The sequence below is a fragment of the Astyanax mexicanus genome, chromosome 8 (genome assembly GCF_023375975.1).
Source record: "Astyanax mexicanus isolate ESR-SI-001 chromosome 8, AstMex3_surface, whole genome shotgun sequence".
NCBI classification, from domain to species: Eukaryota; Metazoa; Chordata; class Actinopteri; order Characiformes; family Acestrorhamphidae; genus Astyanax; species Astyanax mexicanus.
The window spans coordinates 25,383,257-25,400,644 of record NC_064415.1 but is presented as its reverse complement, the minus strand read 5'-3'; the positions used below and the strand labels follow the sequence as shown (position 1 = coordinate 25,400,644).

Genomic DNA, 17,388 nt, shown 5'->3' with positions numbered 1-17,388 from the left:
ACAAGCTAACCTAAGCTAGGTTAGCTAATGAGCAGGTAAGCGGTGTTAGCCTCTAGGCTAGCTAAACACTTTCTTCAGCTAACTTCAGTACTGAGAGGAAAACTGGAGTGAGGCTCAGTTCAAACCGGTTTAATGGAGATTAAACCCACATTTCTCCTCTCAGTGTGGAACAGCGAGTGCCTGAGACTTTAATATAAACTCTAATTTATAGGAGTTCTGCAGAAACACGAACAGAGAACTTTTATGACTTGTTTTCGCTCCGTCAGCAGAGTTGAGTTATTAGCTAGCCAACTAGCAGCGCGCTAACAGGCTAAAGCCCCAGCGTACCGTACACACTCACAGACACACCGACACACAACACACTCACTGTGGGACCAGGAAACAGGGCCTGTCTCTCACACACACCGCCCCGGACGGCCCAATACAGGCCGCACCGCTGCCTCAGCGGGCTAAAGTGCGACCCCTCGGCTCGAGTAAAAGCCCCCCGAGCTGCAGGGTGTTATTCCGCGGCTGTAAAAGCTGGGACTCACCCTGTTCTCGCGACTCTCCGCTCCCGAAATCCACAGTGTGTTTTTAGCACCGCCGCAGGAAGCCCTCTGCCGCGGTCACGTGACAGCGGGGCACGCAGTGATTGGTCAGTCCTCACATCGTTCACTCCAGCGGTTTAAAGCACTGTGTGATGTTCTGGTGGGAGCTCGAGAGCTAAATCTGTAATCTTCAGGTAAACTGTTAAAGTAGATTGTTTCACTAATTCAGTTCAGAGAAACGTCAAATTCACTCACTATAAAACAGTTTCTGCCTGCACGGACTTCTGTACACGACTGGATACGAGTTCAGACTTTGTTCTAAACTGACACTCAATGTGTATATTAGGTCAGAATAAAGTCTATCAGTTAAATTGTCCGACCGTTTCAGGCTAAAATGGAACATTGAAAATTGTGTATAAAACTTTTTTAATTAGTTCCATTTACTTTGGTGAAGAAAAATTATCTGTTTTTCTAGTTATTAGTTTAATTTTCTGACCGTTTGAGGCTAAATGCAAAAAAATGTAAAATTGGATGTAAAAAATATTTATTTTTTAAATATTTTTTTACATTTAGTGCAGTGTAGAAGAAAAAAGGTTTCCCGCAATTTTTATAATATTTAGTTTTCCTTCTCTACAATCACTAGTTCTACTTTCTTTATTTTTTTATTTTTCCATTTTTGAATGCAGTTAACAAGTTAGTTAGATTATACCATTAGATTTGTGTTGCAAGAAAATGGAAAATTCTGAAAATCGAGGAAAGATTCACGTTTCCTTTTTTCTTGAAAATTTGTTTAAGAAAAACTAAAATTAGAAAATTGAAAAACTGGATGAAAACCAATTTCGTCTTTGCTATACTGAATGAAAAAAATTAAATATTTAAGTTTTACACCCAATTTTCTAATTTTGAGTTTATCTTGAAACGTTCAGAAAATGAAACAACCTTATTTAATGTATTAACAAACATTACGTTCTGCATTACAGGCCTGTTTGAGCAACATTTTTCTGTTTCAGAGTGCTCCACAATGACCAGTCCAGGTGCCTTTGAGCCTGGAGAAGTCCACGCCACTGTTAACAAATTGTTAACATAAGGCTTCTGTTTTGCACAGTAAAGATTTAAGTGGAATTTTCAAATTCAACTTAGGTTTGTAGTGATTTAGAAAGATTTGCCAAAGTAATCCCTTGTCTATGTGGTTCTATTAGCAATTGCTGAATTATATTTCTTGATACAGTGTCATCTGAGGTATCAAAGGTCAAGGGTGTTCAGATTAGGCATTTGACTTCTAAAAATTAGGAAAGCTTTTCCTTCTTCTGTAAAGTTCCGGGTTTTGCCCCTTGTAAGTAATTTGCTAATGTGAAGTTAAAAGAGATAAATAAATCAACCCAACAGAAATGCGATTTCGTAAAGCAGTGCTATTGAGGGTTATACACAGCTTCTGTTCAAGAGTGTGTCCAGTCAAAGAAGCTTTTTTTATTTCCTGAAAAACACAAGAAGAAGGCAACACCCTGAGGGTGTTTCGTTTTCTGGTACTTTCCAACAGAACTGTTCAACTCATTGTGAACTTGGTTATATAAATATGTGTGTAAAAATACCAAACACAACTATACAAATCTGATGATATGATATTTTTGGGTGGTGTCACTGGGCTGGGTCATTACCATTACTGACTTCCTCTCATAGATTGCAAAGACTCTTTCTTATTACAAAAGGAACAATAATCTTGCTAACTTAGTTTTGACCAGTTTTTAGAGATATGTAAGTGTATCATATCAATAGATCTTAACACCTGTAACATGTCACCTCAATTTCACCTGTTTTACATATACAAATTTTATTTATGGCTATGAGAATTATTCAATAAGGGGAATACATGCAGGTGCAGCACCTCAGCAGCATGCAATGTGAAAGTAACATCACTAATTTGACATCAAAATAAAACACTCACAGTAATAAAACACAGAACTGAGACCTACAGCAGCAGCCAAAACATGCCGCTATAAGGGAAGCTCGCATTAACCATCAGTTCCTGTGTACTTCCTATATGTTCTATAAAAAAACCCATTTACATGCATGAGACCAAGTTACCCAGTAAACAGCGTTAAGTGAAATATGAATAGTCAGTTCTATTTTAATGCACGGTATTAGATCATGTATGCTTCTGATGTCCTCCACCCAGTGCACTGACCATGAAGCATTGATTTTCAGTGGATGAATGCTGAGAACAATGAGGTGGCAAATGGAAGATGATGATTATTTGCTTTTTTTATGTTGTTCTCAGGCTAAACAATGGTGTTAAATAGTCCAATAGAGGGTTAAATGCATTGCTATGCAACCTGAAAATAAATACTGTAAAAAAAAAAAAATTGCTCCCTCTCTAACACCCCCTCCTCCACTCCTCCTAATTCTTTTATTTTTTATATTCAGGGGGATCCTTTTTTTGGTTTTTATTTAGCATATTCCATTTTCTATGGTGTATTGATTCATGTTTTTTTACATTGACATTATTATTAATCTATCTCTGCATCATTATTTCTGTTTTACTTTATGTTATTGTACCTTTATTTGTGCTTTTTAAAACTTGTGGACCCTGTATGTAAACTGACACTTCAGTTCTTCACTCATAACATGTCTAAACTGTCAAAATTAAAGCAACAGTCCATAAGTTTTGGGGATTCAGGGATTTAATGACCTCTCTGGTGAGAATGTGTAATTGCACAGAGCCTGTGGGAGAGTATGTTTAATGCAGGTTAATGTAAATAAATTGCTGTGTACAATTCCCTTTTTTCTTCATTATATTTTTTATTTTTATTTGTAAAATACTCTCAAAATGTGGATAGCAAATACACCCAACACACCTTCCAGCCCACTCTGTTTTTAGTATGAAAATTTTAGATGTTGCAGGGATGCTACCATGTTACCATCAATTTGACATTTTTTTCTCCTCCCAAGCAGAAACACTACTGCTTTCAATTTAAAAGAAAAACATCTTACAAACTGCTGCTTTAAGTTCAGTTCCATAGGCCCTAAAATAGATTCATGTGGATAAAATTAACATAATAAATCAATAAACATAAACAACAATAAACGCAGGGTTCATTGGGTTAATCACAGTTTAATAAATGCTCCTCCTCATGTCCAATGAAAAATAATTGCATATATCCTAAAGCAAAAGGTTTAGAAAAGGTTGTGCAACTAAAGTGAGTTCCATTTACCAGCAGTTGCTAGGCTGTTGCTGTTTTTGTGGTATAGCATAGCGGTTTCTATTGGATAAGGGGTTGATGTGGTGTTGCTAGTTGATTGCTATGGTATTTTGAGTGTTTTCTCTTGTGTTGGTAAGCGATTAAAAAGTGATTGCTATGGTATCCCAGGTGGTGTTTGTAAGTGATTGCTAATTGTTTTTTTTTTTTGGTACCCCAATTTGTTTGCTATGGTGTTGCTAAGTAGATGCTATGGTATCCCAAGTGTTTTTGTTAATTGATTGCTAAGTGGTTTTTGTGGTTTCCAAGGTGTATGCAATTATGTTGCTACGTGCTTGGTTGTCATGGTTTTACCAAGGTGGTTGCTATGGTCTTACCAAGTGGTTGGTATGGTATCCAAGGTGGTTGGCGGGTCTTCCAAAGTGTTTGCTATGGTATCACAGGCAGTTGCTGTATAACTCAATGTTTATGGTTGTACTTGCTTTCAAGGTTCTGAAACGGTTTATTTATAATGAAAACAAGGCCCTGTTCCAATACTCTTCATATAATCCTCTTTGAAAGTGCACTTCTATATAGGGTGTGCGTGTTTATAGAGGTTTTAGCCCTTCCCCTGTTTATGACGCTGTTGCTTAAACATGGTTGCTGCTATTTTCTCTGTTCTGCTGCTGAAATAGAGAAGTGGTCAGTGGCAGCGAATCATTTTGAGTGTAAGGGAACTTTTTCTCAGAAGTTTTCAGATAAATGAACTACAAAAGCATTTCAGTCATGAAAAGCTTCACCACTTTTGTAATCTGTAAATTACAGATTATTGTTTCTGGTAAATGCAGTATGCATACTGACACATTTCAAAAAGCCTGAAATAATTGTTTTTGTAGAGTTTGAGACATACAGAGCATCTGCATGAACCATAGGTTAATCATTAAGCTATTAACCCAAAAAGATTCCACAAAGTTCTATTGTAAGGCATGTGAAACTGAGTAAATTCTACCCATACATACAGGATCTATCAAGTTAAGCATTAAAGCACCAAACACAAACAAACATAAAGTTCTAACAGAGATACCAAAAAATACAGATGTCACCTCAGGATGTTTTGTGTACCTCCAGTGCACCACAATTTGAGAACCACTGGTTAATGCTGTGAATGTCATAGGATCACAGTGGAACATGAATTGTGATCTGATGCAGACTTACGAGAAGCATCCCACAAGTGCTCATCTAGTGCTTATAAGGGGCGACCGTGAGCATCTTTAATGGGGAAATAAAAAAAGGGACATCCATGAGTAATCTTGGTGATGTTGAGTGGTGTGCTTGTCCAGGTGGAGAAATTAAGCCTAGTCTGTCCTGGGGAAAGTGTTGTGTTTTCTATTACCTTTTATGACAGTGTGAGTTCATTTTTAAACAGGATAATCAATTCAACAATAAATTATACCACAATTAGTTTCCGACCCTGCGATGTGATTGGCTGAAAGGCGTTTTATGAGTGACATTATTAGCTGGTAATGCACTGTAACCGAAGATCTCCATGTATTACTCCGCCACATACAGATAACCTAGCATAATGGTGTGCTTACAAGCCAAATACAAACTAAATGCAATATCACTATACACCATTTGGAGCTGCTAGATCCCGTAGGAACAGTGCAGAAACGGAATGTCTCCAATAGGCAGTCCCACAAATAAATAAGCACAGCGATTTGAAAATACACATTATTACACACATTATCAGCCACCAATATCAGGTTAAGAGTTGTTATTATTATTAAAATAAAAGCTTAAGTGCATATATTTTCCAGTTAATATAGGGTATTTTAAGCTGAATGAAAGGTGGTCTTGCCGCTGGGGGGCGCGGAAGTAAGCAAAACTTTAATTCTTAAAAAAATAATTCTTTCAATCAAACGAGCACTGGACTTTAATCTACAGAGATTTTTCTCCTAAAAAAACATTTATTTGGGTGGATCAAGCGCTTCTGTTTGTTTACAGTAATCTTAGATTTCCACAATTTTGACTGAAATAATGCAGACCTCACAGCGCAGCTACAAACAGAGCAGCTATGGAACTATTTTAACTCGCGAAGGGGTTTATAACCAAACAGATCTCATTTTCTCGTTTTGTTTACCTCAAAATCTTTCAATAAACAGCAATAATGGAGCTGTGGTATAATTGCAATAATACACTTGAGGGTCGTGCTATAACGTGTCATATTGGCACTGCTGTGCTGATCTTCGGCCGACCGTATCACAGCAGGGCCAATATTACACGTTATGGCTCTCCCTCTCGTGAATTATTGCTTAAATATAAAATTGTCAGATGTAATGATATATGAAAAAAACTAACATTGCTTGAAACATTCATTGTACTTGAATGCCCTTATAACCAACTTGTATAAATTTGTATAGGTTGTATAGGATCTATTTCAAAACCAAACAAAACAACCTCACACTTTTAAAGGTTGTCCCATTCGTCATGGTCAATTAAGACTTAAAACTACTTTATTTGTAAAAAAGCTACTGATGTTGGAATTGATTGCCCCATGGTCACTTGGGGTCTACTTTACAATGCAACCCCATGTCCACCCTTTCTTAAAATCATATCAAAATAAAAGTTATATTTTTTTTACAATGTACATAACTGACACATGTATGTCACTGTGATACCTTCCAGTACATCAGTTCGATTTTACTGTTATCTAAACCTATTATAGAACTGTTGTGGTTAGATGTGAATTAGGCTCTAGATGTTGTGATCTGCATACTTCAAATAAAGAGTATTTCATTTTAAGATACTTCCTCTTCCAGCCTTTTACAGTATTTGATCATTCATGCTCAATGGTAGTAATTGGTGTCATGTCCATATTAAAACTCAAGAAACAAGTTTAATTTCTTTAAGGCAGAAGTGAAAAGTCGTGCAAAGTTGATAGGATACTAAAATATAAAAATATTGCTACATGATACATTACCAGTAGACTAAAATTCCTGTTTAATTATTAAATGCTTACAGAATACAGCTCTTGAAAGAATTAGAAGACCACTTCAGTTTCTGAATCATTTTCTCTGATTTTGCTATTTATAGATATATGTTTGAGTAAAATGAACATTGTTGTTTTATTCAATAAACTACGGACAACATTGCTCCCAAATTCCAAATACAAATATTGGCATTTATTTGCAGAAAATGAGAAATTACTAAAATAACAAAAAAGATTCTGAGCTTTCAGACCTTAAATAATGCAAAGAAAACAAGTTCATATTCATTTAAGGGTTTTAAAATCAATATTTGGTCGAATAACCCTGGTGGAGTAACCCTGAAGTTATGAATCTTGGCATGTTCGCCTCCACCAGTCACACTGCTTTTAGATAACTTTACGCCACTCCTGGTGCAAAAATTCAAGCAGTTCGGCTTGGTTTTATGGCTTGTGATCACCCATCGTCCTCTTGATTATATTTCAGAGAATTTAAATGTGGTAAAATAAAAAAAAATAATCAAAATTTTTAAGTGCCCTCTAATTTTTTTTCAGAGCTGTATGTGTCTTTTTTATATGGGGCATCCCTACAGCTGTGGAGTAATCCACCTTGACACCACTGTCATAAATACAAATGACATATTACTGTGGATTTGATGACAAGCTGAAGTGAAAGAAGCACGAGTGCTGACATGGTAGAGTAATATTTACAGGATTGATTGACCAGTGTATTAGACTAATCCCGCTGGTTTAGTTGGTGATTTTTTACTTGTTTGTCCCTAGTGGGTGTCATGGGTAATGCTAGACTGCTGCTGGTCAAAAATTTATCTTTTTATGTTTTGCATTAGATATTCACAAACATAATTTAAGATGTGACAGATATAAATAAAAAATAAAACATAGTAAAGTTACATGACCCACAAAACTAGCTAATATTAGTGCAGATATGAGTGAAATGTTCCTGTTGTATTGTCTGAGTTTTACCCATCATGAATGAATGGTTAAAAACTAAGACTTTTATAACAAAATATCCTGAGGTAATTCAAGCCCTATCAATCTGATCAGTTTGATAGTCTGTTTAGATTTATGTGGGTTATTGTAAAACATTTGTGGAGGGTTAAGTGGACTGTAAGTTTCATTTTATAAATTTGTGAACCTCTGGTGTATTCTGTGCAATATTGGTTATCATCCTTTTACTTATTAGGATCTAGTGAAATTTGGGGGGAAAATGTACACAGGACCAAATATATTAGATTGATGCATGTTTGAAAAAAAAAAGTTATGGGTTTTAGGCAGTATGGTGGCTTAGTGGTTAGTTTCCATGTCCTCCATGTGTCTGTGTGGGTTTCCTCCGGGGACTCCGGTTTCCTCCCACGCAGGTAAATTGGATATTTTACATTGTTCAGAAAAAATAAACACTCTAAATTGTCCTGATGTGTATGTTAGTTTGCATGTGTGTGTGTGTGTGTAAATGTATATGAATAATACAGGTATGGACTATCTGTGCTAGGTTATTGCTGTAGTGCCTGATGCAGTTCTTCAGTTCTATCTGACCCTGTTGGTGACTGGGAGTCAGGAAAAGTGGCTACATACAGCCAATAGGATCATAGGAACGCATCCTTGCATTACCAGAGCCATTTATGTAAAGTTTGATCACTTTCTGTCCCCCCCTGTTATATCACAAAATGACTGTTAAACTCTAGAGGGAGCCCACGAATGAGTCCTCTATGAATGGGGTGAATGGAGCTATGAGCTACATGATTTACATGTTCTTTTTTTTCAATTTATTTTATTCCTTTAATTTTCTAAAATAAAATTATGTATTTTACTAAAAAAGCAAAGAAAGCGTGGCTGTATATTTCAGTTTATCTACAGAAAACAGGCTTTACACAGTAAAAACACTAGCATTACTGCTACTGTGTGCTAATTGGTTGGCAAGCTGATCCTAGAGATACGGGTAGAGCTGTTTAAAAGGCTTATAAATGAAGTTCAAAACTATAAAAAAGTATGTCTGCGGTACTGATACATTTAATATAGTTCTGTGTTGAGGACATAAGGACATTTTAGTATAAAACCGATCAGACATTTATAAACTCTGATTTTGCTCAGTTGCTTTTTTTGGACTCACTTCAAGTGCTCATTTTCCTTTCTGGAGATTCTCTGGCATGGCATCACTAGTTCTCACATGCATTTAGTTCAGGTGTGTTCTCGAGACGAATAGTGTTTCTGGAGAGCAGCCAGGTGAGTCAGAGATTTCACATAGTAAAAAAAGTTGTAATTGTGACTCTGTATCAGTCATGTAGTGTGAAAATCTCAACAACTGAAGTACTCGCGATTACAGCACAACCAGTCATGTAGTGTGAACAGCACAATGACTGACGCCTCAAAAAGTTGTGTAGTGTGAACCTGGCATAAGAAACAGCTGATAAAAGCAGAATGTGAAAAATACATTAATTCACAAACAGTATTTTTTTTCCATTTATACAGTTTATTGTCCAATCTAAAAAATAACAAGACAAAATAGAATAATTACAGAGAAAGCACAAATCAGAATGGCTTAAATGTCATGCCCTTAGCTAAGAGACCAAGAACAGAGGGGAAACCCAGGACTCTGGCACAGAAAAGACTGGGGGCGTACTTTATGCAGTTAAGTGGTGATTGTGGCTCCGTAGTACATATACTGGATGGTATTATGGTCTGTTTCAGAGTGCCAAAGGACTACGCTCTAGTTTCAGTGGGAAAAGTCTGTACATGAATGAACATAGACATAGAAATAGGTGAGGATGAGCAGGTACTTGCCTCTAAAGCTATTCAATACCTTATGTGACCCTCTTTCCCATGCAGATGTCAGCACATGAAACAGATAGCGACAAAGGTGAGGAGAAAAAAGATGTAGTCTAGTGCAAAATGCATTGGAAATATATATGTATATATATATATAAAAAAAAACAAATTGGGGAGCATTAGATTTTTGTAGTGCAAGTTGGGTCAGAACTTAAAATACAAAAAAAAAAAAAAATTGAGCCGGATTGGAGTACCAGGAGTCCACAGTTATGTCAAAAACATAACAAATATCTCAACTTGTAATACATAGTATTACTGCAAAAACTAACCGTATTGTCTTGCATATTACAAATTACAATAGAGCTTCCGAGTTCAATTGAATTCAATTTAGTTTTTTTGATTTTACAGCATTATTTTTTCTTCTTCTTTGATATACTAGTCCTTTTGATAGTTATTTACAAAGAAGATCTAAAGAATGTATTTTCACAAAAGAAGTATAAATATGAGTACTTCTCTTTTATATTTGTTACAGTTTATTTATTAAAACATATCATACAAAATACTTTACCATGTACATTATTAAGCCCCATTTGTAATACCGCCAAACAGCTCCAGGACGAAATTACTATGTAGCGTGTATTTCCACAGTGACAATCGGGCCACCAGACCATAATATCTTTGCTGTGTTTTCTTTTATTTCATGTGATGCTACCAAGTGAAATGCATCAGGTTATTACATTTCATGAATGAATGCCCTCATTTGTTTTGCTGTGAAAACACTGATCTCAGCTCAGTACACAGTGTTGAAGCCTACTGGAACCACATCACTAAGACAGCCCTCAAAAACAACCACACTTGGAGAGCATTGAGTGCAGTCTTTGGACCTCTCGGACAGCTTAGTAGTAGTTTCTGATGTTTATATAAAACATCATTTGCATTTCGAATGCGCTGTTTGGTGGCGACCCTACACACTTCCGCGAGATTTTAAAGGGCCAGCACAGACTGGGCTGGAAGGATCAGGAGCCTTGTGGCGTGTGGCAGTGTATGAATCAGACCCGTCCCATCTCATTACTACAGTACAGCCAGGACTGGCTGAGTTTGGAACCTTCTGGAACCACAGGCTCTGGAGGCTGCCACCATGTCTTACATGTATGTAATGGTTTCCTGGGCATCCCTATGAGTTCTGTTCAAGGTATTCATCAATCATGTTGAGATTGCTGAGCCAGTCATCATTTGAACCCACTAAAGTGTCAATGAAGTCAACCTCGCCTCTTCCTCCACCTCCTCCTACTCCTACTCCAACAGGTCCTTGAGGTCCTACAACCATAGTTCCATTGCTTTGATGCTGGGGAGGATAGTCATAGGAGGGCAGTTTATGACCTGGATTGTGTCCAGGGTTGTAGCCCTGGGTTGGACCCACTTTGCCCACTGACGCAACAGGGTAACTCGGGGGAGCCATGCCATGAGACGGGTGCATCATGGCTGGAGCTCCGGGACCCTTCATGACCCCCATGGAGGTCAGGGCACCACGCATTCGAAGGTTCTGCTGGACCATGGAAGGTAGAGGTTGCCCAGAAGGCAACTTCTGGATCTGTCTGCTTACCAAGCCCGGAGCGATCTGGTTCGGTGGAGGCCGAGCACCAGGAAAACCGGCTGGAATCCCTGCCATGCCTGGACGCTGAGGGAACTGGGGAGCCCCACACCCTGAGGGAGCTGCTCCACCGGGGAATGAGTGCTGGTGGTTCAGGGGCTCCATGTGTGGATGTGGATGCGCTCCCTGCTGGCTCTGCCACAATGCAGACTGCGACTGCTGTTGCTGCTGCTGTTGTTGTTGCTGTTGAGAAGCAAACATCAGACGAGGAGGTAGAGCGTTACCCTGATGCAACGCCTGCCGAAGGTGGTTGGTTGGCACTGGACCCCCCGCCAAGCCTGGCCCAGCCATCCCTGGACGTGCTACAATATGTCCAGGGTGGGTAGACTGCCTTGGAGGACATCCCACGCCCATCATGCTCTGACTTGGGCGCATTGGCATCCCTATTTCCTGTGAAGGATGGTAGAATGGTTGCTTGGAGCCAGTTCCACCCATATAGGGTCCAGCGTGGCCCACCTGGGGGAGAGAACCAGGAGGAAGACCCATGCGGTTGGATGGTAAAGGGCCACTGTGGGTCACCATGGAAGGGTTGGTCTGCTGGGGGGTGCCCATGGGATATGAGCTACACTCGGCAGGTATTGTCCGACCTGGGCCTGGAAAACGAAGTATGAGAAAATGACAAAATCAGTTTGTTTGCTTAAAGTTTAAAGGGACATTTCAAGCTTTTGGAACATTCTTCTCACTTTACATCATAAAATTTGAGCCCTTATGCTCAGGGATTTCTGTCTTGATTTTGAAATTAAAAAATTAAATTAAGTTTTTAAATACAGTATATTATAGATTTATTGGTTTGATTTTGGTTTTAATTTGATGTAATAATAAAAAATGCTGCTTGAGCATTCAGGGTGTGGCTGCCTTAAGGATTACTGAACGGTAAATTTGTTCCTAATTGTACTTAACTTCTGTTCACACTAGCCGGCAACAAGTGACTGACAAGCCACCAGTCATTTCTTTTTCTATTTTTTCCTAAATTTATTACTAACTTTCTCCCATTTTTCTCCCAATTTAGCTAGGCCAATTTTCCCACCCATTCAGCTGCTAGTCAGTTGTATATCAGCTATCACTAGTGATGCAACAACACAAGGAGGGTGAAGACTTGCACATGCCTCCTCTGACACATGTGAAGTCAGCCACCACCTCTTTTCGAACTGCTGCAGCATTGCCAAGTAGCCAGCCATGTTCGGAGGAAAGCACAGCGACTCGGTTTACATAAATCAGCTCACAAATGCCTTGTGCTGATCAACATCACCCTAGGACTGATGAGGGGAGAGAGCGCCATCTACCCACTCAGAGAGAGCAAGGGCAATTGTGCTCTTTTAGAGCTCTGGCAGCTGATGGCAAGCTGCATGATCGGGATTAGAACCAGCGATCTCCTGATCGTAGAGGCAGCGCTTTAGACGGCCACCAGTCATTTCTTATGGCATGTGATTTGTAGACATGATTTGGCGATTAACAGTAAGTGACAAATCGAGCTGAGATTTACTCAACTATATAAAATACACAAATTCAGACAAATTGTAGACACAAGGGACTGAGGTCTCCAGCTACTGCTCTCTGAACTTTTGATTCCTACTAAATTTTGTTCCTATTCTTAAACAGTGTGTGTGGTTCGAACATGGAAGAAAGGATTAGAACTGCTGTTTCTTATTTTCATATATTTTTATACAATGCATCCTTGCACATATAGAAAGTAAAATAATATATTTATAATTTTTCACCCCAATTTATTTTTCTCACCAATTTGGAAGGCCAATGCTCTTTCTTGTTTGGTGTTTTATATAATGCATCCTGGCACATGTACAAGGACAATTTTATTACATAATATATTTCTAATTTTATTCCATTTTCTCCATAATTCAGTTTTGTTTGTAAAATCAGATCTGGTGCAGTCACTGTCTGCACTGTTATTTGGATGTAATAAGATCAGATTTGCATATCAGGACATCACAAATGTATCTGCATGTGGGTTGCATCTTCTTGGACCCCCAAACTTTTGTCACTTCGGATTTGATGAGGTCTTTGTCTCTGATTGTTTTTACATGTTAAATCAAGTCCAAATGTAGCTTTCAATTAATAGGGTTTCTAGCTGTGCACACTAGAGGAAAAAAAAACGATCTAGTTGCAACCTATATGCCAAGAATCAGATTTGTGCTGGCAGTCTGAACATGTCCTAAGAGATTAAACAGACACTGTGATCAGATCATAATCTTGTTAATGTTTGCCTTTGTTGTGAGTGAAATACATCAATACCTTGAAATGGCACCACCTGCTGGCAATCTGACATCTGTGCTCCATTCATCTGCTCCATCTGCCTCTGCTTTTCCTGCATGAGACATTAGGTATTACCGACACAGCCCAAAAACATCAGACCACAGTACAAAGAGATCATTGTCAGAACTGTAAAAGACAGTCACAGCAAATAAAAGTAAGACTATGCTATTCCAAGTGTGTTTTGCTTCCAGCATTGCATTCTTAAGGCTTATTTCCTATCACCATCACAAATCATGACCATTGAATCTGAGGAGAATTGGCTTTAGAACAGTCTTTATTTACAAGAGCCAGCTGATGTAATACTCAAACACACCCCAAAACAGGTGGACATGATCTGTCAAACAGTCTTTGAAGTAAAAACATAAAAAATACATATCTATAAAGGCCCAGTTTCCTAAAAGTGTCTTAGTGTTTACAACATCTTAACTTTGCAGAGAGGAGCTTTGGTGCTGACCTGCTGCTGCTGGAGCTGTTTCCTCATTAGCTGAGTCTTCAGCAGCATGTTATAGTTGCTAGCTTGACCGGGACGAGGCCCTGCAGAAGGGTCTGGAATATGTGGCACCATCACTACATTCTGGTCCTGAGGGAGAGAGAAAGACAGAAAAAGAGAAAGAAAGAGAGAGAGAGATTTAACTCACATTCCATTTCCAAACTTGGTTATCATTACTCCAACAGGGAATCATCTGATAAAGGCTAAATATGCATGCTTTAATGGCCGAATTCCAAATCACTGTCTATTATATTTCACTGTTTCATATTTTCTCTCTTTATCTCGCAGCTAAAATCTACAACAGTATCCGGTTACAAGAGTCGCTTCTGATCAAGACATCGCCCTGTTGTTGCTCTTACACAACACCTCAGATGTGCCAGTAGTGAGATGTAGTGTGTAGTGTTCTTCTTCTCCCAGCTGCTACGGTCATAAATATCTGTAAATAACCACTGAAGATTCGAAGCAGACCCTTGTGTCCCAGCGCTGTGGACTGTTGTTTGTATTGGCTTTGCTTGAATGCACCCCTCCTATCTCCCAGGCCAACCAGGCATTCCCATGTTCTGATTCCCATAGTGGGAAACGGTCCCCTCCCTCACTCTGAACTACTCTGATCTGGATCTGCAGTAATACTGGTGGAGACTAGGGCTACACGATTTTGAACAAAATAAGAGACCACTTAAAAATGATGAGTTTCTTTGATTTTACCAAATTGAAAACCTCTGGATTATAATCAAGGGGAAGATGGATGATCACAAGCCATCAAACCAAGCTGAACTGCTTCAGTTTATGCACCAGGAGGTGCATGAAGTAATCCAAAAGCAGTGTGTAAGACTGTTTGAGGAGAACATGCCAAGATGCATGAAAACTGTGATTAAAAAACAGGGTTATTTCACCAAATATTGATTCCTGAACTCTTAAAACTTTATAAATATCTGTTTTTTTACAATTTGACTATTCAGAACTTTTCTTTGCATTTTTTTATTTTATTTCGAGTATGGAGCATGGGTCCTCCAGCACAACTATTATATTTTTAAAGGGGCACCAAACACTCTGATTTTAGCTGACTCCACCCTTCAGCTCAAGGCTAAAAAAAAATGGTAGGGGTAGTTTGGGAGGGGCACTGGGTGATGTATGGGTTTAGAGGCAGGGCAGAAGGGAGAGCTGATTGGCTGAGATGTGTGACGCAAATGATTGGACCAATCTGCATATTGTGATGTGTCTGTGTACCAAAGTAAACAGACACATCATCCACACCTATAGCAGAGCTGAACCTGAGAGGGCGCTGCAGAGGCAGAAATTACCACAATTAAAATGTTTTCTAAAGGTTAGGACTGGAGTTTCATTGCTTCACAGAAACACATTTAAGCTATTAATGGAAAAAAATATGGTTTAGAGTTTAACGGCTGTTGTTGATATTCTGATGTAAAAAAAAAAAAAAAGCCAAAGAAAAGTGCCTGTTAAATGACTAACACAAAGAGACTATTGTTCTGATTCATGGAGTCTTGATTGACAGTTCTGTGTGGGGGTGTGGCCATAATGTGAATGAGAGAGTGGTCATTTGCACTGACACTGATTAAAAAGCTCTATTAACCTCAATTAAGCTGTTCCCTGTTAGCCACCACCTTCATAAAACAGGTCATAAAATAAATTTATACTTTGGTAGTTTAAATTTTATTACATTTTAAAATTGTTAGTAAATGATGCCCATTGTTCTTAAATGTAAGATGTAAATATACATATTGATCTGGAGTTACCATTAATACAAACATATGCTGTGTACCCTTTGTTCATTATTACAGCAGCCTGAAAAGAACCTTTCTGCACATCTCACATACTAATCCCACACATGAGAATGAGGAGGCGTTATTAGCAGTAGCATCAGGTATGTGTCTGATCTTTGGTATTCATGGTGTTCAAACGTCTCTTTCCTTAGGGAGATGTGTGTGTGTGTGTGTGTGTCTGTGTTAAGGGGAGGGGTTGTACTGCTTGCTGCTTTGCTGTGGAAATGAATGGCTTGTCTGCTGAACCACTGTTGGTAATGGGTATTGATCCAATGCTTGACTGCTGGCGAGAGCGAGGAGCTGATAAATACTGCTGTTATTAGTATGGCCGCCTTCAAAGACATGTGCTACCATTCCAACCAGATTAAAAAAGAGCAGTTTTTGATGTCTGCGCACAATTATTTATATGAATAAATTCACAACGATGTCATCATGGCTTGAAATGATATATATAAATCCGGCCACATCAAACACAAAGGCAGCAAGGCTGGTAATGTGCTTACTCTGGGTGTTTGGATGGCTCTGCTAAAATAATAGGATTTATTTTCTACCGACACTAGATGGCGCATGCGCCCTCGCTAACGAACCCAGACCAATCACACTTCTTCCTGCTTGCCGCCTCAAGGCTCAGAAACAGAGAGATTTAAATGTTCTAAACCTGTGCTGGTGGTCTGAGGATAGAGGGCTGAAGAAGGGGGGCTTCTATCAGAATGATTTGAGCTTTAGAGACTTTCAGAGAGATTTCAGAGACATTTTAATATAAAACATTAATAATATCCAAACAAAAGACCAGCAGTCAGTGTATTAAATAAAATTTAAAGGGCTCATTCACTTTTTAACAAATACATTTCTGTTATTTTTTCATGACTTTTCCATGCCTTTAAGGCAAATTTTCATGACTATACGATTTTTAAATCATCAGTGCAGACATGGACAAGAAAACCTACTAAAATCTACTAAAACTATAATTAAAATAGATATAATATATTAGGTCTAAAATGAATCAGACAAAATGTTAATACACACTTCAATAATAAAACGTGTGTCAGATCCTGAGAGCTCCGATGTGTAGGGCTAAATTACTAAATTAACTGTATTTGTTAGCTCAAAATATTTTTTTCCAATTGATAAACTGAAACACAACAATTTGTAGCCCAAATGTCCATGACCTTTCCAAAACTTTCTGTATTTTTATTTTTCCAAAAGATGTCCAGGCCTGGAAATTCCTATAACAAAATGTTTAACACACAGAGACAATCAGTCTGATGCATGGAATCACCACTGACAGTCTTGTCAGGGGGTGTGGCCATAGTAATGGGCCACACCCCCTTACACTGAATAAAAAGTGTATTTGCCCCATTAAGAAACAGCATTACCTGCCGTGAGCCATTACCTTTATAACAGTTTTTAAGATGAATTTATTCTTAGAAATGGTTACTGAGTAAGTGTTTTTAAATGGAAATATTTTCTTCTTATGACACTTTTAATTGTATTTTTTTTAGTACTGTAGCCTTTTATACGGCATTGCAAAGCTTATAATAAACAATACAAGGTGTTTTAATGTAATATTATCTAATTATTCAGTTAAAACCAAAATAAACTAAGCTTTTAAAAAATCCTGTAACCCATAGAAAATGTGATAACTCTGGTGAACAGCCATTTTCTTATTTTTATTATGTAGAAGAATTATACATTGCTGTTTAATATTTTAACTGATCATTTTAGAGG

At 38.2% G+C, this 17,388-nt stretch overlaps 2 protein-coding genes across 4 annotated transcripts in view; both read right to left on the bottom strand.

Moving 5' to 3' along the window:
- The window catches only part of mtm1 (myotubularin 1), a 29,883-nt gene extending 29,263 nt beyond the window's left edge, over window positions 1–620 (bottom strand). Inside the window, exon 1 of one of the 3 annotated variants that reach the window (XM_049483102.1) lies at window positions 531–620. The gene's annotated coding sequence lies outside the window, so the exon portion shown is untranslated. Of the gene's footprint in view, window positions 1–367; window positions 465–530 lie in introns of those variants that run through there. The other 2 variants (XM_049483103.1, XM_049483104.1) reach the window with 2 other exon arrangements.
- A 9,060-nt stretch (window positions 621–9,680) lies between these two features.
- The window catches only part of si:ch73-211e3.1 (trithorax group protein osa), a 130,128-nt gene continuing 122,420 nt past the window's right edge, over window positions 9,681–17,388 (bottom strand). The window contains exons 3-5 of the mRNA XM_007248102.4: window positions 13,844–13,969; window positions 13,369–13,441; window positions 9,681–11,711 (exon numbers count right to left, since the gene is read on the bottom strand). Of these exons, the coding sequence (XP_007248164.3) occupies window positions 10,642–11,711; window positions 13,369–13,441; window positions 13,844–13,969 (1,269 nt within the window). The 3' untranslated portion in view covers window positions 9,681–10,641. The remainder of the gene's footprint in view (window positions 11,712–13,368; window positions 13,442–13,843; window positions 13,970–17,388) is intronic.